This window comes from Zalophus californianus, chromosome 14 (genome assembly GCF_009762305.2).
Source record: "Zalophus californianus isolate mZalCal1 chromosome 14, mZalCal1.pri.v2, whole genome shotgun sequence".
Taxonomy (NCBI): Eukaryota; Metazoa; Chordata; class Mammalia; order Carnivora; family Otariidae; genus Zalophus; species Zalophus californianus.
Genome location: NC_045608.1, coordinates 9,243,121 through 9,267,966, shown reverse-complemented (window position 1 = coordinate 9,267,966; position 24,846 = coordinate 9,243,121). Strand labels below are relative to the sequence as shown.

The window sequence follows — 24,846 nt, the reverse complement described above, 5'->3', positions numbered from 1 at the left end:
TCTGAATCCACCTACTTCTGACTTGCCAGCCCACTACTTCTTGAGTCCAGGCCCAGGTCTTAGTCCACTAGTGCTTTTCTGTTTCTCCCTTTCCCTTGGGTTTTTAAACATGTTGTTTCTTTAGCTTAGACAATTCCGTTTTCCAAACTACCCCCACCTCCAGTCTTTTATACCTTAGTCTAGATGATACTTTCATTGAGAAACCTTCTTTTTCTATAAATTGCTTTTCCTTTAGGATCCCATAGCATTTACCAAATTTTGTTAGGTATCTGATCTCACCCAGGTGGTAAGCTTTGTGAGGATAGGAACTGTTCTGTATTTTCCATACCCAGCGGTACAATTTCTGACACATGGTAGGTAGTTAGTAAATACTTAACTTTTGGGGTTAGGACATGTGAGTGCCTAGGTGACTATGGGTATTGTTGTGTATATGTTCTGTTATTATTGCTTTATAATAAGTACATTATTCTTAAAGTATGTAAAAAGCCTTATTCGGTATATCTCATGCTTACAAATATTAGTTTGCTTATACTCATGGAGAAAATTGATTATAGAGTTATTTAAAATATTTAAGTATAATTATTTCCTTTATTTAGTTACAGCCAAGTTCTACTTCTGAATCTATGGATCAACTGCTAAACAAAAATAGAGAGGGAGAAAAATCAAGAGATTTGATCAAAGACAAAATTGAACCAAATGCTAAGGATTCTTTCATTGAAAATAGCAGCAGCAATTGCACCAGTGGCAGCAGCAAACCGAACAGTCCCAGCATTTCCCCTTCAATCCTCAGTAACACGGAGCACAAGAGGGGACCTGAGGTCACATCCCAAGGGGTTCAGACGTCCAGTCCAGGATGTAAACAAGAGAAAGATGATAAAGAGGAGAAGAAAGATGCAGCTGAGTGAGTAAACTTTGAATTGAGCACATCCTGTTACTTACTTTTTCTTAAAGTGTACAGGGGCTTTCAGCTCAAGAATCTCTCTGGACTTTTGGACTGCTTTATACGTAGCCCTCAAGTTGCAAATAACTGGTCTGAACAGATGACATCTTAAGTAAATTAGGTCTTTGCACTGTGTACTCCTTTTCTTTCCCCATTTTTGTTCCCCATGGCCAGAATCTAGACTAAATTAAGAAAGACTTTTCTATAAATGTACAGGGAGTTTTGGGAAATATATATCCTGGATGCTAGTCAGTACCCACCTCCTAGCCCACTGCTAGAACCAAGAACTGCTACTGCCAAGAAAAGAAAGAAGTATCTGTTGTCCCTACTTGGAATGCAGCATGTTTTCTGTCAGAAGCAATGTTTTTGTTAATTGTTAGATTTGTTAAGATAAACTTAGTCCTCCACATTTGATGTATTATCAGTTGAATGGATCTTTGTGGGCTAGTCCCAGAACCTAACCACCATTAATTTATCTGTTCATACAATCCATTTACAGCTGAACTTTTGGAATGTAGCTTGTTGATCTGTCAAACAGTGCTTATTCTTCATATACGGCAAAAATTTTTATTAGAGTCATGATTCTTCCCAAGGTGTGTCATGTAGGCAAACATTTTGTCACATTAGAAAATATTGCATGCTAGGGGGCACCTGGCTGGTTCAGTCTGCAGAGTGTGTGACTCTTGATCTCAGCGTTGTGGGTTCCACCCCATGCTGGGTGTACAGAGTACTTAAAAATAAAATCTTAAAAAAAAGAGAAAGAAAATACTGCATTCTAGAGAATTGGTATATTAGGGATTGCTTTTAGGGATATTTTGTCTTCTCAGTTTTAAGTTGATTCGTTAGTTGCCTTTGAGAGAAGAATTAATATTAACACTTTTTTTAGTATTTGAGAGAGCGCACGCACGCGTGTGCATGGTTTGGGGAGGAGTAGGGGGAGAGGGAGAGGGAGAGAATCCTCAAGCAAACTCCCCACTGAGTGCAGAGCTTGAGGCCGGGCTTGATCCCAGGACCCTGAGATCATGACCTGAGCCGAAATCGAGTCAGATGCTTAACCAACTGAGCCACCCAGGTGCCCCCACTTTTTTAAAAATGCCCTTTTTTGGCCTGTCTTTATCAGATTAAGGAGTGGGAAATATGTATATGCATTTTAATGAAGAGAATTAGTGATCTAGTAAGAATTTATGTTTAGCAATTTTTTAAAAAGGTATAGAAGACTTGAGAGAAACACAGGTTTCATGCAGATTTTACTGGCCCTTTTTAATTTTCCCCTGGTTTAGGCAAGTGAGAAAATCAACTTTGAATCCTAATGCAAAGGAGTTCAACCCTCGCTCCTTTTCTCAGGTAAGTTTGTTTCTCTCTTTGAAGTAATCATAGTCCCCCAAAAATAAATTTATTATTGGTAATAATAGTACTTTCCCCATACCTGCCATCTGAACTCACTTATAGGATGCTGAAACAACTTGTAGTTTAAGTTCCTTTTTCTTATATGGTCATTCATGAATATTTTTGAGTCATTGAAGAGATCTTGTCTTATTTTGTCATCAGTTAGATGTGATCTGTGGTAAATCTTTGAATCTTTCTGACTGGCTGGCTAGCTGGGCTCTAAGGTTTATAGATAAACTATTCTTCTGAATTTATAAGCTACTTATTTTTTAATTTTTTAAAAACACTGTCTTCAGTTCCTTAAAAATCACAACTATTTTAAAAGTCTTATCGATAAGTTGGCAATTATGGTAATTAATTGCAATTGAAATTTATTGTAATTTCTACCCAAGTGTTTTTCCCTTAATTTGAAACATGGAGGTTTATTTTCTAAAACTTTTTTCATTAAAAGGCACTAAAAGCAAGTAGAACTTAGAAAGATGGGAAAGATCAGTTCTCAGATTGCAATAATAGTTAGCTTTTCACCTTACGGTAATTGATTTTTATTTTTGTAGCCAAAGCCTTCTACCACCCCAACTTCACCTCGTCCTCAGGCACAACCTAGCCCATCTATGGTGGGTCATCAGCAGCCAGCTCCGGTGTATACTCAGCCTGTCTGTTTTGCACCAAATATGATGTATCCGGTCCCAGTGAGCCCGGGCGTGCAAGTAAGTCCTGGATTTTGATGTTCATTTACCCTCCTTAGTTATGTGTATTTGGCACCAAGCCCTCTGTCGGTGTGTGGTGACTTAAGGCAGTAACGGCAAAACAAGAATATTTGAAAGGGGGAGGCATGCGGTGGCACGGTGTGTTGTTAGTTTAAAAACCTAAATCTGAGAATGTTTTCTGGTGAGAAAGAAAGACGGCTTAGATTTATTCCAGTTTGGGGTTTGTCCTTTTAGGTGTGGGTATGATTTTATTTTTTAATGACTCCTGGAGAATCCGGAAACTTCAGAGCTAGCTCTCTAGCAATATACAACTAAGAGAAAATAGTAAAATATATTCTTATTACCTGAAAAGCCTAATATTCATTTTTTTTTAATTCCCTCAAGCCTTTATACCCTATACCTATGACGCCCATGCCAGTGAATCAAGCCAAGACATATAGAGCAGGTAAAGGTGAGAATAATCCTGCCTGTGTTTGCTTGTAGTCTGCATGCTGCATGAATCAAGTAACTCATTTATAATGAATGAATATTTGTACTTCACCTTTCACTTTTGATGAGCCTGTGCATTGACTTGTGTTACCCAACATTACATAAGGTATTTGGATACACTTCCCCCCCCCCCCCCAAGATTTATTTATTTGAGAGAGAAAGAGAAGAGGGAGGGGGCAGAGGGAGAGGGAGAAGAAGAGAGAAACTCGAGCAGACTCCTCACTGAGAGCAGAGCCAATCTCACAACCCTGAGATCATAACCTGAGCTGACACCAAGAGTCGGACGCTCAACGGACTGTGCCACCCAGGTGCCCCTAGATGCATTTTTATGAACAAGACTAGGGGAGGAGAAATGCTCATCAGTTGTGATTCTTGAAGATCCTCTTCGAAAAGAATAATTGAATTTTTGAAGTTTTCATTGTTAAATTTGAAAAGAGTGTTTGCTAAATTAATTTCCCGGGTTGTTGACCTTTTTATTTCATACTAACATACAATCCCCCCTCCCCCAATCCAGAATTTCTTTTTGAGCCCGAGGGCATCGCATTTCAGCAACCATCAAAATCTTCATAGTAGAGGATGTTTCCTCATCTTTTTTTTTTAATTAAGTTTTTTTTTTTGAGATTTTTTTATTTATTTTATTTATTTGAAAGAGAGAGACAGAAATAGCAAGAGAGAGCACAGGCTGGGAGAAGCAAGCTCCCTGCTGAGCAGGGAGCCCGATGGGGACTCGAGCCCAGGACCCTGGGATCATGACCTGAGCCGAAGGCAGATGCTCAACCAACTGAGCCACCCAGGCACCCCAACACATACTGATCTTAAAAGGAAATCTTTTAGGGCGCCTGGGTGGCTCAGTTGGTTGAGAGACTGCCTTCGGCTCAGGTCATGATCCCGGAGTCCCAGGATCGAGTCCCGCATTGGGCTCCGTGCTCAGTGGGGAGTCTGTTTCTCCCTCTGACCCTACTCCCCCACTCTCTCTCTGTCTCTCTCTCTCTCTCTCAAATAAATAAATGAAATCTTTTAATGTTGGCAAATGCTAAAGGATGTCCTTTTTCGCCATACAGGTAGTTGAGAGCTATTAATTGCCATCATTTTATTAAGAAACTATAGAAAGTAAATGATTTATATTAAAAAGATACTTCTCAATGCCTAGTAATACCCTCCTGACCTAAAACTTTGACTTCTTAAATTAATAAGCTTTCCTCAGTATTTGAAGTAATCATTTTGTGGATGTTAATTAAAATTCTTAATTTTTTTTTTTAAACAAGTATGGTATCCTTTGCCTTTGAACACTGGAATGTGTTGAAAGAACTGTAGCTTAGATAATTTGAAGTTATCTAGTTTTAAGATTAATCTTATTCTGTGGATCTAAAAAAATTCAGGTGGAGAAAAGATTCTTTTAGTGCCATGTTGAGTGAGGTTAATATTAAGGTGTTCCTTCCTCTTACACTGTTGGTGGGAATGGAAGCTGGTGCAGCCACTCTGGAAAACAGTATGGAGGTTCCTCAAAATGTTGAAAATAGAGCTGCCCTATGACCCAGCAATTGCATTACTGTGTATTTACCTCAAAGATAACAAATACAGTGATCTGAAGGGGCACCTGCACCCCCCAGTGTTTATAGCAGCACTGTCCACAATAGCCAAACTGTGGAAAGAGCCCAGCTGTCCATCAACAGATGAATGGATAAAGAAGATGTGGTATATCAATACAATGGAATACTACTCAGCCATCAAAAGAAAAATGAAGGGGCGCCTGGGTGGCTCAGTCAGTTAGGTTTCTGCCTTTGGCTTGGGTCATGGTCTTGGGGTCCTGGAATGGAGTCCCGCATTGGGCTCCCCACTGAGTGGGGAGTCTGCTTCTCCCTCTGCCCCTCCCCCTGCTCGTGTTCTCCCCCCTTCTCTCAAATAAATAAAATTAAAAAAAAAATAAAAATAAAAATGAAATCTTGCCATTTGCAAGTATGTGGATGGAACTAGAGGGTATTCTAAGCGAGATAAGTCAGAGAACAACAAGTATCATATGATCTCACCTGTATGTGGAATTTAAGAAACAAAACAGAGGATCATAGGGGAAGAGAGGAAAAAATAAAATCAGAGAAGGAGACAAACCATAAAAGACTCTTAAGCATAGGAAACAAACAGGGTTGCTGGAGGGGAGGAAGGTGGGGGATGGGTTCACTGGGTGATGGACATTAAGGAGGGCACGTGATGTAATGAGCACTGAGTATTATATGAGACTGATGAATCACTGACCTCTACCTCTAAAACCAATAATATATGTTAATTGAATTTAAATTAAAAAATATTAAGGTGTTCCTATATTACTACCTGGTTTTGGGATATTTTAATGATTATTTAAAACAGCACAATTTTGGGATGTTTTTATGTTAAAACAAAAAAGATAATTGCAGTGAAAGCAAGCACTATAGTATGGCTCTGATGTGAGAGAGGCACTTTAACTTCAGGCGGCCGTGTCATTTCCCATAGGCAGAGGAGAAGTTATGCGCTCTGAGGGACCCTCAGCCAGTGTTGTAGAGCCAGTTCTAGGAAGGTGGAACAGGCACACTACAAACAGCAGCTGTAAACATGTGCTTTGCCAAGAATGTGGAAAGTGACGTGGTAATTGCTTGGTCCATAATTCAGATTTGGTGATTATCAAGATTTTGCCATATTTGTTTGAGGGGTGCTTTGTTTCTTTGCTGCAGTATTTAAAGTAAATCCCAGACACCATGCCATTTTATTTCTGCATACTTAGTGTGTATCCTTTCGAATATGGACATAATTTTCTTAGCTAGCCAGAGTGCTGTTATCACACTTTATAAAATAGTAATTCCTTTTTGTCTAATCACCATAATTACATTACCTTGGTTGAGTCATGTATATATTTTTACAGTTGGTTTGTGTGAATATGGATCAAAGTAATAAGATCCATACTTTATTACATTTATTACGTGTCTTTGTAATTCCTGTTTTTCTCCCTGCTATTGCTTTGTGGCAGAAACCAGTTGTTAGATAGGAATGTCCCATATTCTAAATTGTCTGTTCACTTCTTGTGATGTCATTGATTACATTCAGGTTTAATTTTTTTGTGGGAGAGAGGTAGGAATATTTAATAGATGATTGTGAGTTCTTTATATTGGATCATTCAGCAGGTGTACAATATCTGGTCCTACTTTGATAATTGGTAAAATTAAGGGCTTAGGTGGCGATAGCCCAGTCCTCCCCTCCCCAGATGGAAAGTTTTCTGTTACTCTTTCATATAATTTGTTAGGGCGCTGATTCTCAAATTTTAGTGTGTATCAGAATCACTTGGTGAATTTGTTAAAAACACAGATTGCTTAGCCCCAGCCCCAGAGTTTCCAATTCAGTAGGTTTGGGATATAGCCTGAGAATTTAAATTTCTAGTGCAGCTTATAAAACCAGTTCCCTAGTGATGCTCATGGTCTGTGATCGTACTTTGAAAATCATTGCAGTTAGGAGTTTGAAAACAATAATTTCTGAATTCCTAGCATTTCTTTTCTATTTATTAGCTGGAATCATCCTGTAAGGGACTGTTCTTTTCAACTAGGGCTGTATATGGTTATCCTCAGATAGTTGGTACAGGAAAGTTAGAATAAATGCTAAAATTTAAGGGCTTAAAATTGCCTTAAGTGCCAGTTTTCAGGGAGGAGTTGGTGCCCTTGATACTTTCCAGTAGTGTCTAGTGAAATTGTTCGCTTTGAAAGATGTCGCTGTCTCCCCTTTTATTTTTTGAATATTATGAATGCATGGATTTTCATATACTTTTATATATTCATTGTGTTTCAGTGAGTTATTCTTTTTGCTGCTCCTGCTGTCCAATCTTTTATCAATGGCAATCCCTTCACGTTGGCTCCTGTGTCCTTTTGGTACTACTCATTTGTCTTTTTTTAAAGATTTAATTTATTTATTTGAGAGAGAGCACACATGAGCAGGGGAGAGTGGCAGAGGGAGAAGCTGACTCCCCGCTGAGCAGGGATTCCCGACATGGGGCTCAATCCCAGGACCCTGAGATCATGACCTGAGCCGAAGGCAGATGCTTAACCGACTGAGCCACCCAGGCGCCCCTCTTCATTTGTCTTTGATAACTTCCTTAGTTTCTGCTGTAAATAAGATGTTTCAGGCTAATCTTTTTCTAAACCCAGACTTGGATCCATATTCCTTCAAGGAGTCCTGATTCTTCTTGCAGATTCTTCTTTCTGGTCTTTGGGTGTGCTGTTGAGTTACTGTGTCTTGGCCTTTTCAGTGGACAAAATTAGGAAATTCATACTGATATATCTAATTCAAGTTAACATTGCAAGATTTTTACAGTGACTTTTTGCTTGCAGCTCTTTTTCTTTTACATTGAAAATTTTCTAAAAATAGTAACTGTATTATCCTTTTAAAAAAGAAAAAGGGGCGCCTGGGTGGCTCAGTCGGTTAAGCATCTGCTTTTGGCTCAGGTCATGATCGCAGGGTCCTGGGATTGAGCCCCGTGTCGGGTTCCCTGCTCCTTGGGAGGCCTGCTCTCCCTCTCCTACTCCCCCTGCTTGTGTTCCCTCTCTCGTGGTCTCTCTCTCTGTCAAAAAATAAATTAAAAAATCTTAAAAAAGATTTTATTTATTAGAGAAAGAGAATGAGTAGGGGCAGAGGGAGAGAATCTCATCCCAACTCTCTTCTGAGTGTGGAGCCTCATGTGGGGCTCAATCTGACAACACTGAGATCATGACCTGAGCTGAAACTGAGAGTCAGATGCTTAACTGACTAAGCCACCCAAGTGCCCCCCTGTATTATCTGTCTTTTACAAATTACCACAGAGCTTAGCTGCCTAAAACAACAAACATAAATTATTTCACACAGTTTCTCAGGGTCAGAAATTCAGGAGTAGCTTAACTGGGTGGTTCTGCCTCAGTCTCTTATGAAGTTGCAGCCAAGATGTTGGTTAGAACTATAGTATCTAAAGGGTTAAATGGGACTGGAGGATCTGCCTCCAGATTCAGAGCTATTGACAGGATAATGCTGGTCATAACATGGCAGCTGGCTTCTCCCAAAACGAGTAATCAGAGAGAAATTGGTATAAATGGAAGCTACAGTGTGTTTTACAACCTAACCTTGGAAATGATGTAACTTTTGCAATATGCTATAGATGACACAAAGCAGACCTGGTACAGTGGGAGGGAACTACACAAGGATGTGAATACCAGGAGGCAGGATGACAGGGACCCATCTTAGAGGTGGGCTTATTTACATTTTGCTATAATGTGTATAATATATTTTTAAAATATTTGTTGTCTAATTATTATCTTACAGAATAAAATTTAACATTTCTTTGCAGTATTTTCCTTAGTATCTATTTCATTTAGAAATTTTTAAGTGCCAGTTTTCAGAGTGAGTTGTTGGTATTTCATATTTTTATGGTGCTCTTTTCAGTGTTTTAAAAATTTTTAACATTTTGATTTTTTAATATTGACCTTGTGTCTTGCCACTTCACTAAACACATTTATTGTTTTTAGTAGCTTCTTTTAGACTTAGAACTCTCTATGTACATAATCATAACTAGTCACTGTATCTTTGTATCTTTTTCTTTATTGCACTGGCTAAGTTTTCTAAGTGATGTGATCCTTACATTGCTCCTGTTCTTAGGGTAAAGCATTATCTTAGAGTGTTAGGTACAGGCATACTCCCTTTTATTACACTCTACATACTGCCTTTTTTTTACAAAGTGAAGTTTTGTGGCAACCCTGTTTCAAGCTAGTCTGTTGGCACCATTTTTCCAACAGCATTTGCTCAGCATTTGTCTCTGTGTCACATTTGGTAATTTTGGTAATTCTCTCATTTCAAAATTTGACATTATTATTTGTTTTTTATATATATATATATATATATATATATATATATATATATATGTGATCAGTGGTTACAACTCACTGAAAGCTCAGATGATGGCTAGTCATCATCCAAAATCCACACTTTTTGATTGATGTACCTCTTTTAATGATAAGTCTCAAAGTTTTCCCTTGAGTTCCCTCCCCCTTTACATTTTACTTAAATCCAGCTTCTTTGTCCTGTATTCTTTCCTACAATTTGAATTTCAGGAATTGCATTTCTATGGTGGTGTTTAAAGTGCCCCTCTGCTCTCTGTAATCCTTGCAAACCTGTAGTAGATATCTAAGAGAGGCCTGATAAGATCGGGTTGTAGTTTTTTAAATTTAATCTAGAATGTCTCATAGATGAAGTGTGTACTATCATTAGGAGTCACATGATATCATCTTTCTTTTTTGTGATAGTAGGATAGCCTTATCTGTTCAGGATAACATTTCCTACCAGCTCTTCTCTGTTTTAGCGGCCACCGACAATCATTGTCTAGCCCTAGATCCATCACTTAATTAAAGGTTGCAAAATGGTGACATTCTCTATTATCCCTTCTTCAATTATTGGATGGAATATTTCTATAAAGAAAAGCTTTATAGATGCCTGGGTGGCTCAGGTCATGATCCCGGGGTCCTGGGATCAAGTCCTGCATCAGGCTTCTTGCTCAGCAGGGAGTCTGCTACTCCCTCTGCCTGCCACTCCCCCTGCTTGTGCGCACTCGCTCACACACTCTCTCTCTGATAAATAAATAAAATCTTAAGAAAAACTTTACCTTGTCAAACTGTTTGGTTACCTGGAGATATAGTTTGTGTAATTAAAATGTCATTTCAAGAAAGTTCTCAAAATAATGAGTTGATTTCATACTATCCTCTAAAGGTTGACCACTGACTGTTTTTGTTGTTCTGTCAGTACAAACTCATGGTTTTTAACATTCAGTTTGCCAATTGGCATTTTTATTGGAATCACATTAAATTTCTATATTAACTTAGGGGAGAATTGCTGTCTTTTTATTTAGTCTTCCTATGCAAGAACAATTATGCCTTTCTGCTTCTTTAAATCTGCTTCTGTACCTTTAGTGGTTTTTTAAAGTTTCTCTTAAAAGATAGTGTTTTTTCAGTTTATACCTTAGGTGTTTTCTTTTTTTATTGTTATTATAAACCAGGGTGTTTTCCACTGCAGTTTTAAGTAGTTACTTATGAAGTAAGTTTAAGTTTATGGAGTACTATGTATGAGGGCTATTGCTGTCTTTGTGTTAATTTTGTATCGTGCTATTTTATCTGTCAAGAACTTGCTTATGAAATGCAGTCATAGATTGTGTAAGGCATATCTTTCCTGCATGATAGTAAGACCTTTGCACAAAACCACTTTGTCTTCTTGGTACAAATGCAATGTTTTTTACAACCTGTGAGAAAAATTTTGTTGTGTTTAAAAATATGCCAAAGCCAAGAACTTGATCATAGAGCAGAATTTCTTAGCCTTGGCACTGTTGACATTTTGGGACAGATATTTTTGGTTTATTAGCATACCTGCCCTTTACCCATTTTTAAAAATATATTTTTAAAAGATTTTATTTATTTGAGAGAGAGCGATTGGGAGAGAGAGCGAGCACGAGCAGGGGGTGGGGGGAAGGGAGAGGGAGAAGCGGAGCCCGATGCAGGACTCGATCCCAGAACCCTTGGGATCATGACCTGAGCTCAAGGCAGATGCTTCACTGAGCCATCCAGGCGTCTGGGCCTTTACCCATTTGATGCTAGCGGTACTCCCCTTCTAGTTTTGACAACCAAAATGTCTCCAGATACTGCCAAATGTCCCTTGAAAGACAAAATTGCTCTCAGTTGAAAACCATTGGACATAAGGAAATGGTTAAACTATGGTCCATCTAAATTATAGTTTAATATTAAGATAAATTCAATTTAAGGAAGAAAATATACCATAAACCCAAGTATATGTCTGTATAAATACATATGCATATGTGCTAATGCATAGAAGATAATCTAGAAGGCCACACACAATGGTTGCTGTTAGTGGAAAAAAAAAATAGTGTGCAAATAGTGGGATGGAAGATTTTGTTTTGTGTCGTTGAATTTTTTATGTTTTAAAATTCAAGTATTTTCTGTATGTATAACTAGAATTTTAAATTTTTTTAAAAGATTTTATTTATTTGTCAGCACAAGAAGCAGGGGGAGCAGGAGAGGGAGAAGCAGACTCCCCACTGAGCAGGGAGCCCAATGTGGGGCTTGATCTAAGGATGCTGGGATCATGGCCTGAGCCAAAGGCAGACACTTAACTGACAGAGCCACCCAGGCATCCCTAGAACTTTAATTTTAAAAAAAGATTGTATACTTGACTGGCTTTTTTACTTAGTTTTTTTAAATGTATGAGGGTTATAATCAAGTATCAAAAGAAATAGTGAACTTTCATTTGTTAAAAATGTTACAGATAGGAGTTTGGGGTGGCTTTTCTTTACTAAAAGGAATTGCTTTTTCATTATATGGACTCTCAAGATCAAATTCAGAAAAATATTACTGTATACACGTTTCTTCCATTTTCACATTTGCTTTTCTAAATACATAAAACACTATATAACTAGCCCTCCTAAATTTCAGAAAGTCATTAAATTTTTAGCAAGAAAATTGAAATATTTAAAATAAATTCTCTCAATTAGTAACTACTAATATAATTAGTTCTGATGATTTTATGAACATGCCAAGTTACACATTCTTTATGCCTCCTACCTTGTAAGCAGTGGTTCATGATTCCTTCCCTCAGGTGGCTTTGTTAACATCACACCACAAAACCCATCACAGACAACAATCAGTGCTCTAAGAGACATGTAAGGAGAAGGTACACAGAGCATGCAGCTAGCTCTTTTTGGGGGAACTGGGAAAGATATTACAGAGGAGATGACAGCTGCACTGAATTTCTTTTTTTTTTTTTTAAGATTTTATTTATTAGAGAGAGATAGAGCACCGGCAGAAAGGAGAGGCAGAAGCAGGTTCCCCATGAGCAGGGAGCCTCACGTGGGGTTCAGTCCCAGGACCCTGGGATCATGACCTGAGCTGAAGGCAGACACTTAACAGACTGAGCTACCCAGGTGCCCCTAAATTTTTTTAAAAAATAATCTCTACACCCAGTGTGGGGCTTGAATTCACACCCCAAAAACAAGAATTGTATCCTCTACTGACTGAGCCAGCCAGGTGCCCCAGTTGAGCTGAATTTTAGCTGAATTCTTTTTCTTCTTCTTTTTTTTTTTTTTTTTTTAAGATCTTATTTATTTGAGTGTGAGAGAGCATGAGAGGGGAGAGGGTCAGAGGGAGAAGCAGGGAGCCTGATGCGGGACTTGATCCCGGGGCTTGAGCAGAAGGCAGCTGCTCAACCAACTGAGCCACCCAGACGCTCCTGAATTCTTAATTAGAGTTTTAACACGGGGAGGACCATGAGGCAGAAATCTGTGTGGAATAATAATAAAAGACATAAGGTAGGGCCACCTAGGTGGATCAGTTGGTTGGGCATCTGCCTCCGGCTCAGGTCATGATCTTGGTCCTGGGATTGAGCCCCACGTGGGGCTCTCTGCTCAGCAGAGAGTCTGCTTCTCCCTCTCCCTCTGCCCCTCCTCCCTGCTCCTGAGCTCGCTCGCTCACAAATAAATAAAATCTTAAAAAGATAATAATAAAAGACAAAGTGATTTTTAAAAAGAGCTATTAGAAACCTGCTACATTGTAATGTGTGATGCTGTGTCTTGAGAAAGAGCAAGAGATTGTGTAAGAATTCAGTGATGGGAAATTAAGATAGAGTTAAGCTTAGTGTTGGGTCTGTTTTGGCTTTTTTCTTGTGCTGTTTTTCTTTGAATAACTCTAATAGCCTTCTGTAGCAAGTGACATAATTCGGTTTATCAAATAGGGATTATCTGAGAAAGTAGTATGAAGGAAATTTTTCATAGTGTTTTAAGAGTCTATTTACAGGGACTCAGGATCAAATCTGGGTGTCATCAGAGAGGGTCTCCAATGAAGCTGCTTTCAGGCTCACACCTGAAGGATGAGTCAGAGTTGTCCAAGCTGAGGGTTGGGGATTGGTGTTTGAGGCATATGTAATAGGAAAATCGGCCAGAGTGGCTGAAGTGGTGGTGGGAGTGGTATAACATGGCACTGAAGAGGCAGGCAGGAGGGTCACATCATGCACAGCCTCGTGGACGTGTTCGTGTGTTTGATACTAAGGAGATGGTATTTTCTAATACAAAGTCATCTTTTCTGCAGTACCAAATATGCCCCAACAGCGGCAAGACCAGCATCATCAGAGCACCATGATGCACCCAGCCTCAGCAGCGGGCCCCCCAATTGTAGCCACCCCACCAGCTTATTCCACACAATATGTTGCCTATAGTCCTCAGCAGTTTCCAAATCAGCCTCTTGTTCAGCATGTGCCACATTATCAGTCTCAGGTAAGGCTGATATGATCTAACTCTTAATTTTTGTTCCCTTTAAATAACTTCCAGTTTTAACCTTTAATATGGTAAAGGGGTTTTTCTTTACATTTTGTGCTCTGTGTTATGGTGAGGTAGGTAGTTAAGTATTTGGGGGCCTTTTTAGTATAAGAAGGTTGCTGATCAATGTGAGTATTTCAAAGGAAATAGCCAAGAACATTCGTTTTAGGATTTTCAGAGTTGTTTCTGTAAACCTGGAAAGCGTGGAGTTAAGACATCTGACTAAAATTTGCTTGAACTCTGTTCAATACTTTAATGTATTTTCTTTATATTTTGTTTGAACACAGCATCCTCATGTCTATAGTCCTGTGATACAGGGTAATGCTAGAATGATGGCACCGCCGGCACATGCCCAACCTGGTTTAGTGTCTTCTTCAGCAACTCAGTACGGGGCTCATGAGCAGACGCATGCGATGTATGGTAGGAAGCATTTTGTTTGTCTCTTTCAGTGTGAGTGACTAGTAATTTGTTTTAAAGCTCTGAAAAGAAACTTTAAGAATAACTTAGCCTTTTATACCATTGAGGGTCAAGAATCTAAAGAAAGATGAACCCATTTCTATAAGTCTTGGCAAAATCATTTCAACTTCTGTTCCTGAAATTTGTCTTCAAATATCTCTCCTTATTTTAAGTGAAATAGAATGATTTGTATAACAGAAAATATCATTTGTGGAGAAGAGCATCTTCCACCTCTTCCTCATCAGTATTAACAACCATTTGGTATGGCCTGCCTAAGGCATGCAAGAAAGTTTTACCACAATGAGAGCACTCTCTAGCAAGAAAACATTCTGCTTCGCTCCTTCCTCTGGCAATCATTGGCATTACATATTTTTATTGCTGTTTGTTAAAATGAATGCTACTGTGTTTCTGCCTCATGCTGATTTTAAGTGGTTGAAATAGTATAATATTGGATCTCCTTTAGATATGAGTCACACTTTAAATATAATCGTTATAAGCAATGGTAAAATTAAAATGAGAAGTATCCTATGTAAAATAATTAAACAATATATAAAAGAATAATAGGCAAAAATCTTCATCTTAGTTTTGTGGGTGGAGAACTTTGTGCAGGTCAACTTAGCATCTGTCTAAAGTACTAAAATAATATGGTTTTCAATGTTGAGAATTTAAAATAACATTTCCCACTCATATCTTATAATAATAGTGAGTTGACCCATATTATATTTTTCAAAAAACTTTAGTACTAGTTTCATTAAGGTATAGGTTTTGTTTTGAACTTTGCTGAGCACTCCTGTACTGTCATTTAGGTTTTCCCATTGGCATTTCAGTTTCTTGGAGTGGGAGGAAAGAAATGTAAGTTTATTCATACAAATGAAAAGTATACTGCTATAAGAAATTATCATTACAAGCAATTACGTGGACATTTCATTTTTAAACCTTTTAAAACCTTTTTAATGACTACAGTTAGGATATTTTGTAGGTTCGTAGGAATAAGGACTCAGGCAGCAGTAGTTTCTTGTCATCCATAACCTGCTCGTGCCTTCTTCCTGGAGGCATGCTCCCGCCGCACACGTTTGCAGTGATAGGAATGTTAAGTGATTAAAGGCATTGTTTTTGTAAAATACTTAAATCCAATCTTTATTTTACACATTATCACTTAAAAACTTTCTATTGTGGATTATGCCCTTTAAATTAAAATGAGGTATTTGCCACGTTTGGGGAAACTTTCTTACCAGAAACCCATTCATAATTTAATTGAAAAAAATACCAACAGACTGATTTGGCTTATGATTTTGGTTATGATTGCTTTTCATTGGCTTGTCTTAACCAGGACTAAGTATGTATGAAATTGCATAAAAGCGTGTTCATTACATACGCTTTTAAGCAATTTGTATACATTTCAACAATTTTCTGGTTTGCTAAAGGCTTAAGTGAAAAAGTTCATTATGAGTTTTTATATATTTCTGGTAAGTACATCGTGATTTAACAAGTGGAAAAAAACATTTCTCCCCTCCCATTTTCTGGCATACTCCTCTTGGAATAAGATCTAAACCTTTTGAGCTAAAATTTCCATTGCTTTTTAGAGAGTAGCTATTGGTGTACCCATGCTTATGAGACATTGTAGTGATACTGTGATGTTGAGAAGAATCTTTCTCCTCAGTGTGTTCACTCACTGCCAGCATCTGGTTTTGTCTTTTGGATGATGTTCATTGGTTTGAAATAGCCTGTATAGTAAATACTGTATCTAAGACGCTAATGGTTTTATAACTACTTTCCCAAAACGTGTACATTTGAAAAGTAGTTGTCCTTGGACCCTGAAGTCAATTCATATGTGGGTAAATAGGAAATACTGCAAACAAAACACTAGGTCTAATGGCCAGTGAAATCTGGCATGATTTGTCATGAAGACTAGTTCTTTATTGCCACGTCAGCCAGACGTGAAACTATTCTCCTGCAGTTTACACAGGTTGTAGTCAATTGACGTCTGTTGACGAGGGCAGGCTGGGGTGAGGCTGTGGACTTGATATGGTTGTTGCTGGTTACTCAGGTTCTCATTTGGATACTTCATACTCTAAAAAGAACACTAGAAAATGAACTGTTTTATTCTTTGCCATCATAAGCCATAATTTAACCTAGTAAAGCAAGTTCAATTTACTTCAGTTATTTTAGATCTTCCAAGACCCTTCTAAAGTACATTATTTTAAACTAAGACAAATCTGTTGCATAGAAATGCTAATTTTACACTTCTTTCCCTTAAACAGTTTATATTGCGTATTCCCAGAGGAACCAAGTATTTTGAGTATGAATTGTCTATTTTGAAGCTTCATTCTATCTAACTATTTTCAACTTTTTATGCCAACAAAAGAATATGCACCCAGATGTTGGCGACAGTTCTATGTCACCCTTTTGTCATTTTTTCATTGTTAACAGCCATAGCAGAAGGCTTTGAGAATAGAAAGGGCACTAATGACTACAAAATGAAAGACTGCTTATTGTCTTTAAATGGTTGGCATATTCAATATAAATATGCTGACAGATTATTAAACAGCTAAATTACTCGGAGAAATATAAGACATTCTAAGTAGTTCTTGACCTTGTTCTCTATCTATCTATCTTAGAAAGGAGTTTGATCACAGACTTTATCTCTTTGACCTTTATCTAACTTAAATCATTGCCTTTGCCCCTTCCCTCCTAAGAAGTTACTTTTTGTTTCCTGGTCTCGTAATTCACCTAATTTTTTTCTGTGGCAGTGGTGTTTTCCCTTTCAGAAATAGTAGTAATGAAAATTTCTCTACTAACTGAAGCCATCAGGAAGAGTTAGATCCAGAATCCTCTTTGAGTTTGTTTTTGGTAGTTTAATGCAGATAAATGAGAAAATACAGGAGGCAAAAAGATTTAAAATGCACCTATTATCCCTCCACTTGACAACTACCTGTTAACATATTGGTGTGCATATCCTTCCAAATGTACTTAACACACACACCCATTTATGTAGATATTTTAATAAATGATATTATACTCATGTTTAATATTACCATTATTATGTTTCTAAATTTTTGGGTTCACTTCCAGATGCCTAATAAATAACTTACAGAATAATGATGCTTCTATTAATGATATACAAAATTGTTTGAGTCTTTTGAATTAAACTTGGTAAATATTCTCTTATTTTGGTACATTATTTATATCCAGGTTGTTCAGTGGAATGCCGTGTTGGTCTTTTGTTTAGATAATGATTTTATTCCTTTCATTTAAGCAAGTCAGCATGTGGAACTCGACACATCAGTACAGAAGAAAAAATATCTTTTGGTTCAGTCCTTTCTTGTTTAATTTTGTAGCAATGTTTAAAGTGCTTGTCATCTCTTGTAAAATAAGAAAAATGATTTATGCATGAATACAAAAAAATTACTAAATATGTCAACCTTTCCAGAAAATTAGGAAAATGCACACCTCAAAAGGCTAATTTACCTTTCTATTTCCCAAATTCAGCATGTCCCAAATTACCATACAACAAGGAGACAAGCCCTTCTTTCTACTTTGCCAGTGAGTTGGGTTTTTTATACTAATTTTAATTGAACAGTAAAACACTTTTTAAAGAATACATGTTAAGGGAGTAGACTTGTTGAGCAATATTTTCCTTGTGCCAGACAAAATCGTTGAATATATCTATATTTGTAAATAATTCAGTTTTAAAAAAGGAAATACAACCCAGCTTAAGAAAGCTGGAGTTAATTAAAAAATTGAGTTGCTTCAGAAATTAATTTTTGCATACCAAGCAAACATGTGACAATTGTTTTGGAAATGCCTAATATTTTCCTGGTTCAGAGAAACTTCTGCTGAGCTGCCCTTTTTTTTTTTTTTTAACCCACAAATTTAGTATAAAAAGCTTAAAATATTAGGCTTTTTCAGTATCCTGGTGAGAGGACATTTATCCTTACAAGGATTTTTTAATTGAATAGGGTTGAAATTCTAGGTATGAAACATTTCTGTCTTTTCAGTCTTTGCATGACTGAAGAAGGTTTAAAATATTTAGGTGGTAGACCCCAGAATGTTTTGAGCTTGACCAGGAAAGCACAGCCTGGCTGCTTGATTATGTTTGGCAGCACTGGCCTCTCTCACCACCAGTGAAAAGGTAAATAAACAATGGCTCCTAAATGGAGAAAGTCTGGGTAGGGGCTCTCTTTCGGAAATGAATGTGTAAGGTGTGTCCTCTTTATTTTGTAGGGTAGTTTTAAAATAAGGCTAGTCATGGACTTTTGGTATTTGGATAAGAAAGGTACTGACTTGCACAAGTCCTTCAGAAATGTATGCCAGGAATTGCACATCACTTGATGTGCAATACTATATTCTAAGGGATATTAAGGATTAAGATTTTAGATACTAAATTTTGGATTATTTTAGAAAGACTTAATGTCTAAATCTACTAAATGCCAGATTTTAAAAAGTTGAGAAAATATTTTGACTTAAGTTTTCATTAACTGTGTCATGACTTGGTATCCAAAAATGGTGTGTACATGTTATTCATTTGGTGCTAGGAATTGTTAACAAATTTAATCCTTTAATAGATGCTCTTTAAAAAGGAGTCTTGCTGTATATCTATACTATGAAAGGGAAACTTTGTATGTGATATAGTATGTAAAAGACAGTGTCAGTAATTAATTTTATTATGTACTCAATTTGAGGTCTCAAATGTAGTTATCCTCACCATCTTACTGTCTCTGATAGTAATTTTGGAGTCAGTTTCCTAAAGTAGCTAAAAGATCCTTAATCATCAAACCTAAGTATTAGCTGCCTTAGTACAACATCCCCTGAAAGGAATTATTAGTTTTTAAAAGAAACTAACAGTGGGCCTACTATTTGTAATTTAATTTGCTGCTTTGTACCACCCCTCCCCACAAGCCATTTTGTCATGGTTTGCTCTAGTTGCCTTTTACTCCCCTCTCAAGAATTCAGTTTTCCTTCACTTCTTTTTTCTGAATTTAACATCAGATGGGAAGATTTTGTTTTCATTTTTAGTTTTGCAGTGCTGGTGATCTCTCCTGACTTGTGCATCCAAGGTCAAAATGATAAAACCTGGTTAAAAATTAAACGCACAGCCTCATGGACTGAATTGGCTTCAGTAAGGTCATGGCTTAGGAAACAATTTTTATAATGTATTTAGTGTTGTGGGGATTTTGACAAGTCACACATTTAGAGTTTTAAACACTTGTATCAAGGAACACAGTGAGTGGGAAACTTCCGGACCAGGTAAAACCCAAAAAAGCAATACTTCTTTGATTAGCCTGAATTCATCCAGGTTTCATGAAGGCAACTTAATTTTTATAAATAGAAGTTTAACTGATGAATATCTAAATCAGAATTTTGAAGAGAATTTGTTTTTAACCTTTGGAATCTTTAGCTGAATTAATGAAATAATTATAATAAAGAAAGTTAATTGGTAGACTCAGCTCAGTAAAGCCCAGCATTTACTGTCTTTCACTCTCCCCTTCTCCCTTTCCCTAATTCTAGTAGGTTTTTTTCTCATTTATTTTACTAAAGGAACCCGACTATATTTTTGTTGTTATGTAAGTATTGAATTAAAAAGTGTCAATTTCACATTTTTCCCAATTAGCTACCCAGTTTTTGTATTGAGTGGGGGGAAGAATTCCTGGATGAGGTACTTGCTTAGCAGGTATCTTTTAAGCAAGAAGATAAACAAAGGAAATTATTTCTAATTAAACCTTTTAAAGTTTTATTTGCAGTTAATGATGCATATTTACATGTCCTTGATTTTTCTTACAATGCATTGTAGTTTGCTCTTGTTTAGGTAGGGAAAGGATAGGGTTTTTTTTTTTTTAAAGCAAAAGCCTGTGTAGATGCACACAGTTTGGGTTACTTGAAGTATTTGTGCTATGAATGCAAATGAGATATAAATTAGAATACTTTATAGCCTTTCAGTGTTGGTAGACTGCTATCACGGAGATGCCTTTTAAAAATGCACAGTAAAACATCATCTTAAAAAAATTTCATCTTTAATTTTTTCCAAATTTCAAGATTTTTACCTTTAATTGATGAATTACTTCATTATGAGATTTCATGGGCGTAATTATTCTCCTTGTGTGAGGTAATGTTTTTATATCAGAAAACTAATATAGCACTTAGCTAGAATTTTTTTTTATTTATTGTTTTTATTTCCTTAAAACTTTGCATAGAAGGTTATTAAAAGTACAAACATTTCTTGAATAAAGTTTAAAAAATAGAATCTGCGAGATTCTGTACTCTGTCTTTATGAAACCTCATAAATTGAATTTGGGATACAAGAATTGCTTCCCCTTAGATAGATTTAGTATTGTTAGAAATGAAACACTTAAGAAGCTTGAGGGTAGGGAGGATTTTAACGCTAATACTGTGAAAATAAGGAGCATGAGGGGCACCTGGCTGGCTTAGCCCGCAGAGCATGGGGCTCTTGATCCTCAGGGTCGGAACTCCATGTTGGGTGTAGAATTGTCTTTAAAAAAAAAAAAAGAAAAGAAAAAGCCCGTGAATGACTCTAGACAGCATCCTCCAGTAGAACTTTCTGTGATAATAAAAGTGTGCTGTAGATTGTGCTGTGTGATCAGCAGCCACTAGCTACATGTGGCTATTACAGTTATTTAAAAGTAAATTTGAAGAATGTAACATTTTTATAAGAGCAGCAGAGTCAGGTTCAAAATTTACATCAAGTCTTTTAGACCAAGTCAGTCCCTAGACAGTTTGGGGGGATCTGAAAGTTAACCTAATGAATATGATGATGGTGAAGGATGAATTAGAAGAAAGACACTGACTTTTATAGACTCAGGGGACCATGGAGTTCAAGGAAAGCAATTAGCACGTTATTCTTCCCAGCTCCCAGAAGACAGGCATGGACTCTTCCTAAAAACACCCAGAGAATATCATGCCACAACTCTCCTGGTTAATATGTTCAATGTGTATTAACTCTTATAGTTAGGGAAATTTTTTCAGTGTATAAACAAAAGTATTTTGTTTAATCTGGGTATTAATGAATATTAATACCTGCTATGACATTGGCAGTGGATGCACAGGTGATCCTTGCACTGGCTCTTTGCCTTGTCCTTGCCTCTTTTAAAAGATACATATATGGCGTATCTGGCTAGCTCAGTTGGTAGACTGTGCAACTCTTGAACTCAGGGTTGTGAGTTCAAGCCCCATGCTGGGCATAGAGTCTACTTTTAAAAATACATACATACACAGTTGGGATATAACCAGTTAGGCTGGAATATTGGTGGCCTTTGGCATCAGGCATTACAGAATTGCTTCCTGTGCCTAACCCTCTGCATAACATTTCTGTGGGACATGCCGGGTGTCACTTATGCTGGTGACTCTTGGCATTCTTGCCTATTAGACTGCCAGAGTTAGAGGGCCTGATCTCAAAGCAGTGCTTGTTTCTTCCTGTCAGTCCCCTGTATGTCTGTATTTGCACACATGTCATAGGAAGAACATGAGGAGCTATTTTGGAATTGTTTCTCTGTGTGGACTTAGCTTCTCTGGAATTTTCGGATGAATTTGAGAGAAGGCTGGAAGTCCTATGTTGCTAGGGATGGGTCTTGAGAAAACTGTTTATCAGCTCATTGCCACATCATGGTTAGATTTGTATCCGTGTGCTGTCAGTAGTCACTGGAAGCAGTGAACTCATCTTACTGTGATTTTGATTCTCAAATTGCTATTTTGGGAATACATGAACAAATGAATTTAGACCTAATCTCCTGTCAAGGTATAGTTCTTGCGGAGATCCATAAAGAATTGGCTTTAGGTTCATATCTTTAAATGAACACATTTTTACTTAAGAGTGGCCCATCATATGTCCTTTGAAGTTACTCCAGCTAGTACAAATCTTTCTCAAGGCTGGGATGCTTTGAAGGGAGTTCATTTTTCTACATAGTTTGGGCAATTCCATTTACTAGATTTTTTAAAGCAAAGGTGAGAGAGATCCTTGAGTAGGGAGGGTCCAGGGAATGAATTGAGTGGCAGAGTGACTTCTGTGATCAGCTGAGATTGATTATGGTCATTTGGCCATGAAGATAGAGCCCTAACCTTGCCACATACCTTACCCAGCCCTTTCCCCCAGTCCCAATGCAGTCAGTGCCCATGGGACACTGTGCCTGCTCCAGGGCAGTAGCATGGTGAGGTTAGCCAGATGATGGCCTTGAGCTAAGTGTGTGTGTGTGTGTGTGTGTGTGTGTGTGTGTGTGTGTGTGTGTGTGTGTGAATTGTTTCTGTTGATGCTATTAAGTTGCTTTTTCAGGAAAATCTAGTGACTACTTTAAGAGTAAATTTAATTAGATTTTAATATAATTGTATACAGCTGTGTTATATAAATAAAATGCTAGTCTGATTGGTAAGCGATAACTTCACACTTAAGATTTTCAAGAAAATGGATGGTTTAAAAATGGAGTCAAACACAGATTGGTAAAAGCATGAGTTAGGCACTGAGTATCACGAAAGCTCAGCTGATGAGGCATAGAGGAGCAATTGAGACCGTGCTACATGTCGGTTGTACACACACCTTTTTCTTTCACTTCAGTTTCCACTGGCTCCCTTGCTCAGCAGTATGCGCACCCGAATGCTACCCTGCACCCACATACTCCACATCCTCAACCTTCAGCTACCCCCACTGGCCAGCAGCAGAGCCAGCATGGCGGAAGTCATCCTGCACCCAGTCCTGTTCAGGTAAGGAGAAACTCAGGTCTTGTAGAATTGCATCCTCATTCTGTTTACTGAGCATTTTCTTCAGTGCTGAGAATCTTGCTAGGTACCACGTGATCAAAACACCTCACACCCCTGCCTCGTGAAGCCAGCATATAGCTAACTCTGCCCACTGTGCCCCTGGGATTTGGTTTTTGTTGTTACTGGATTTTGTTTTGTTTTTTTTAAAGATTTTATTTATTTATTTGACAGAGGAGAGACACAGCGAGAGAGGGAACACAAGCAGGGAGAGTGGAAGAGGGAGAAGCAGGCTTCCTGCCAAACAGGGAGCCCGATGTGGGGCTCGATCCCAGGACCCTGGGATCCGACCTGACCCGAAGGCAGACGCTTAACTAACACTGGGCCACCCAGGCGCCCCTGTTACTGTTTTTAAGTCTTATTAAGATACATGTTGAGAATGAGGTGACTGAATAAGTCCTAGAAATAATTGATTGAAAAATCTAATTTAACATTATATTGGGAATTGGCTTGGGACTTTTTTTTTTACTTCATTTCTGACAATTGTACAACGATTTTTTTTCCTATTAGCTTCTGCAGTCATGTTTGTTAACGGGGCAGTTAAGGATCTCTGACATCTTTCAGTTCCCTGGGGCAGTGCTATTGTTCTTCCTCTGCTTGGTTGAGGGCTTGCAACCACCACTTGCCCCCCAGCCCTGCCCTTACCACCCTGTACATTCTCTGGTACTTGCCACTGCCCTTCATCTTAGATGGGCCCAGGGGAGCCTACTTTCATATGTGGAGTTCAGCTTTGTGTGTCACCTTAACTGCTTTTCATTGAAGAAATGGTTTTCTCACTTCTTTCTTGTCTCTTTGCAGCACCATCAGCACCAGGCCGCCCAGGCTCTCCATTTGGCCAGTCCACAGCAGCAGTCAGCCATTTACCACGCGGGGCTCGCACCAACCCCACCTGCCATGACCCCTGCCTCCAATACGCAGTCGCCACAGAATAGTTTCCCAACAGCACAACAGACCGTCTTTACAATCCATCCTTCTCACGTTCAGCCGGCATACACCAATCCTCCCCACATGGCCCACGTACCTCAGGTAAACCAGCTTTAGCCAACTTTCTGTGAAGACTGAGTAGAATATGAAAGTTACCAGATTAGCAGCAAAGAGCCAGATGCTCTGCAAGCTAGGAAACCCTGTGTGTGATGCCATTTGCCTGTCTCCCTTTTCCCACTCAAATACATGTGATCTGGCCCTAAATGAATGTTGGTGTGGTTTTGTAATGGGGTCAGTAAAGTTGCTGGTTGGTCAGTCCTTTAATGTTTCCCATCTGAGACCTTAAAAATACCTCTGATTTTGGAATGCAAACCAATCCTTTCCTTCTGTGTCTGCTTCGCTATGTTTATATAGCTTCACTGCTATATGTGTATACATAGTATATATATTCTTTCTCTTCCTCCCTTCTTCCTCCTTTCTCTCTCTCTCTCTCTCTCTTTCCCTCCTACTCCCCCACCCCCATCCCTTTCTCGTACACACATACACCCACACACACAATTCTGGCAGGGAGGTTGGGCTTCACAAATTCTCAGCTCTCTGAGGTGACTGCCCTGAGCCTGTCAGCTTGAATGTTAGTCACACGAGTTCCAGAGAAATCTCTCCACTTGATTTCCTTGCCTATCAGTACACCCGCTTTGACCATATGTTGTACTTCTTGAAAGGGCTTGGCCTTGTACATTGGTGCAGTGTAACTAGAAGCTGGAAGCACTCCCATTTTTCTTAAAGAGCAGCCTGGGAGGCTCTTTGGAGCTCACTTCCAGTGTAAGCCTCTAATGGTT

At 38.2% G+C, this 24,846-nt stretch overlaps 1 protein-coding gene across 12 annotated transcripts in view; it reads left to right on the top strand.

Annotated features, from left to right (window-relative positions):
• ATXN2 (ataxin 2) overlaps nt 1-24,846 on the top strand; it is a 136,321-nt gene that overhangs the window by 82,543 nt on the left and 28,932 nt on the right. For 7 of the 12 annotated variants that reach the window (XR_003516838.2, XR_003516839.2, XM_027575583.1 and 4 more), the window contains 9 exons: nt 597-901; nt 2,221-2,284; nt 2,881-3,033; nt 3,418-3,484; nt 13,641-13,825; nt 14,155-14,287; nt 17,813-17,866; nt 22,884-23,029; nt 23,882-24,109. Coding sequence is in view for 10 of the 12 variants with exons in the window: in XM_027575583.1 (XP_027431384.1) it covers nt 597-901; nt 2,221-2,284; nt 2,881-3,033; nt 3,418-3,484; nt 13,641-13,825; nt 14,155-14,287; nt 17,813-17,866; nt 22,884-23,029; nt 23,882-24,109 (1,335 nt within the window). In the remaining 2 variants the exon portion in view is untranslated. The remainder of the gene's footprint in view (nt 1-596; nt 902-2,220; nt 2,285-2,880; nt 3,034-3,417; nt 3,485-13,640; nt 13,826-14,154; nt 14,288-17,812; nt 17,867-22,883; nt 23,030-23,881; nt 24,110-24,846) is intronic. The other 5 variants (XM_027575584.2, XM_027575587.2, XM_027575582.2 and 2 more) reach the window with 3 other exon arrangements.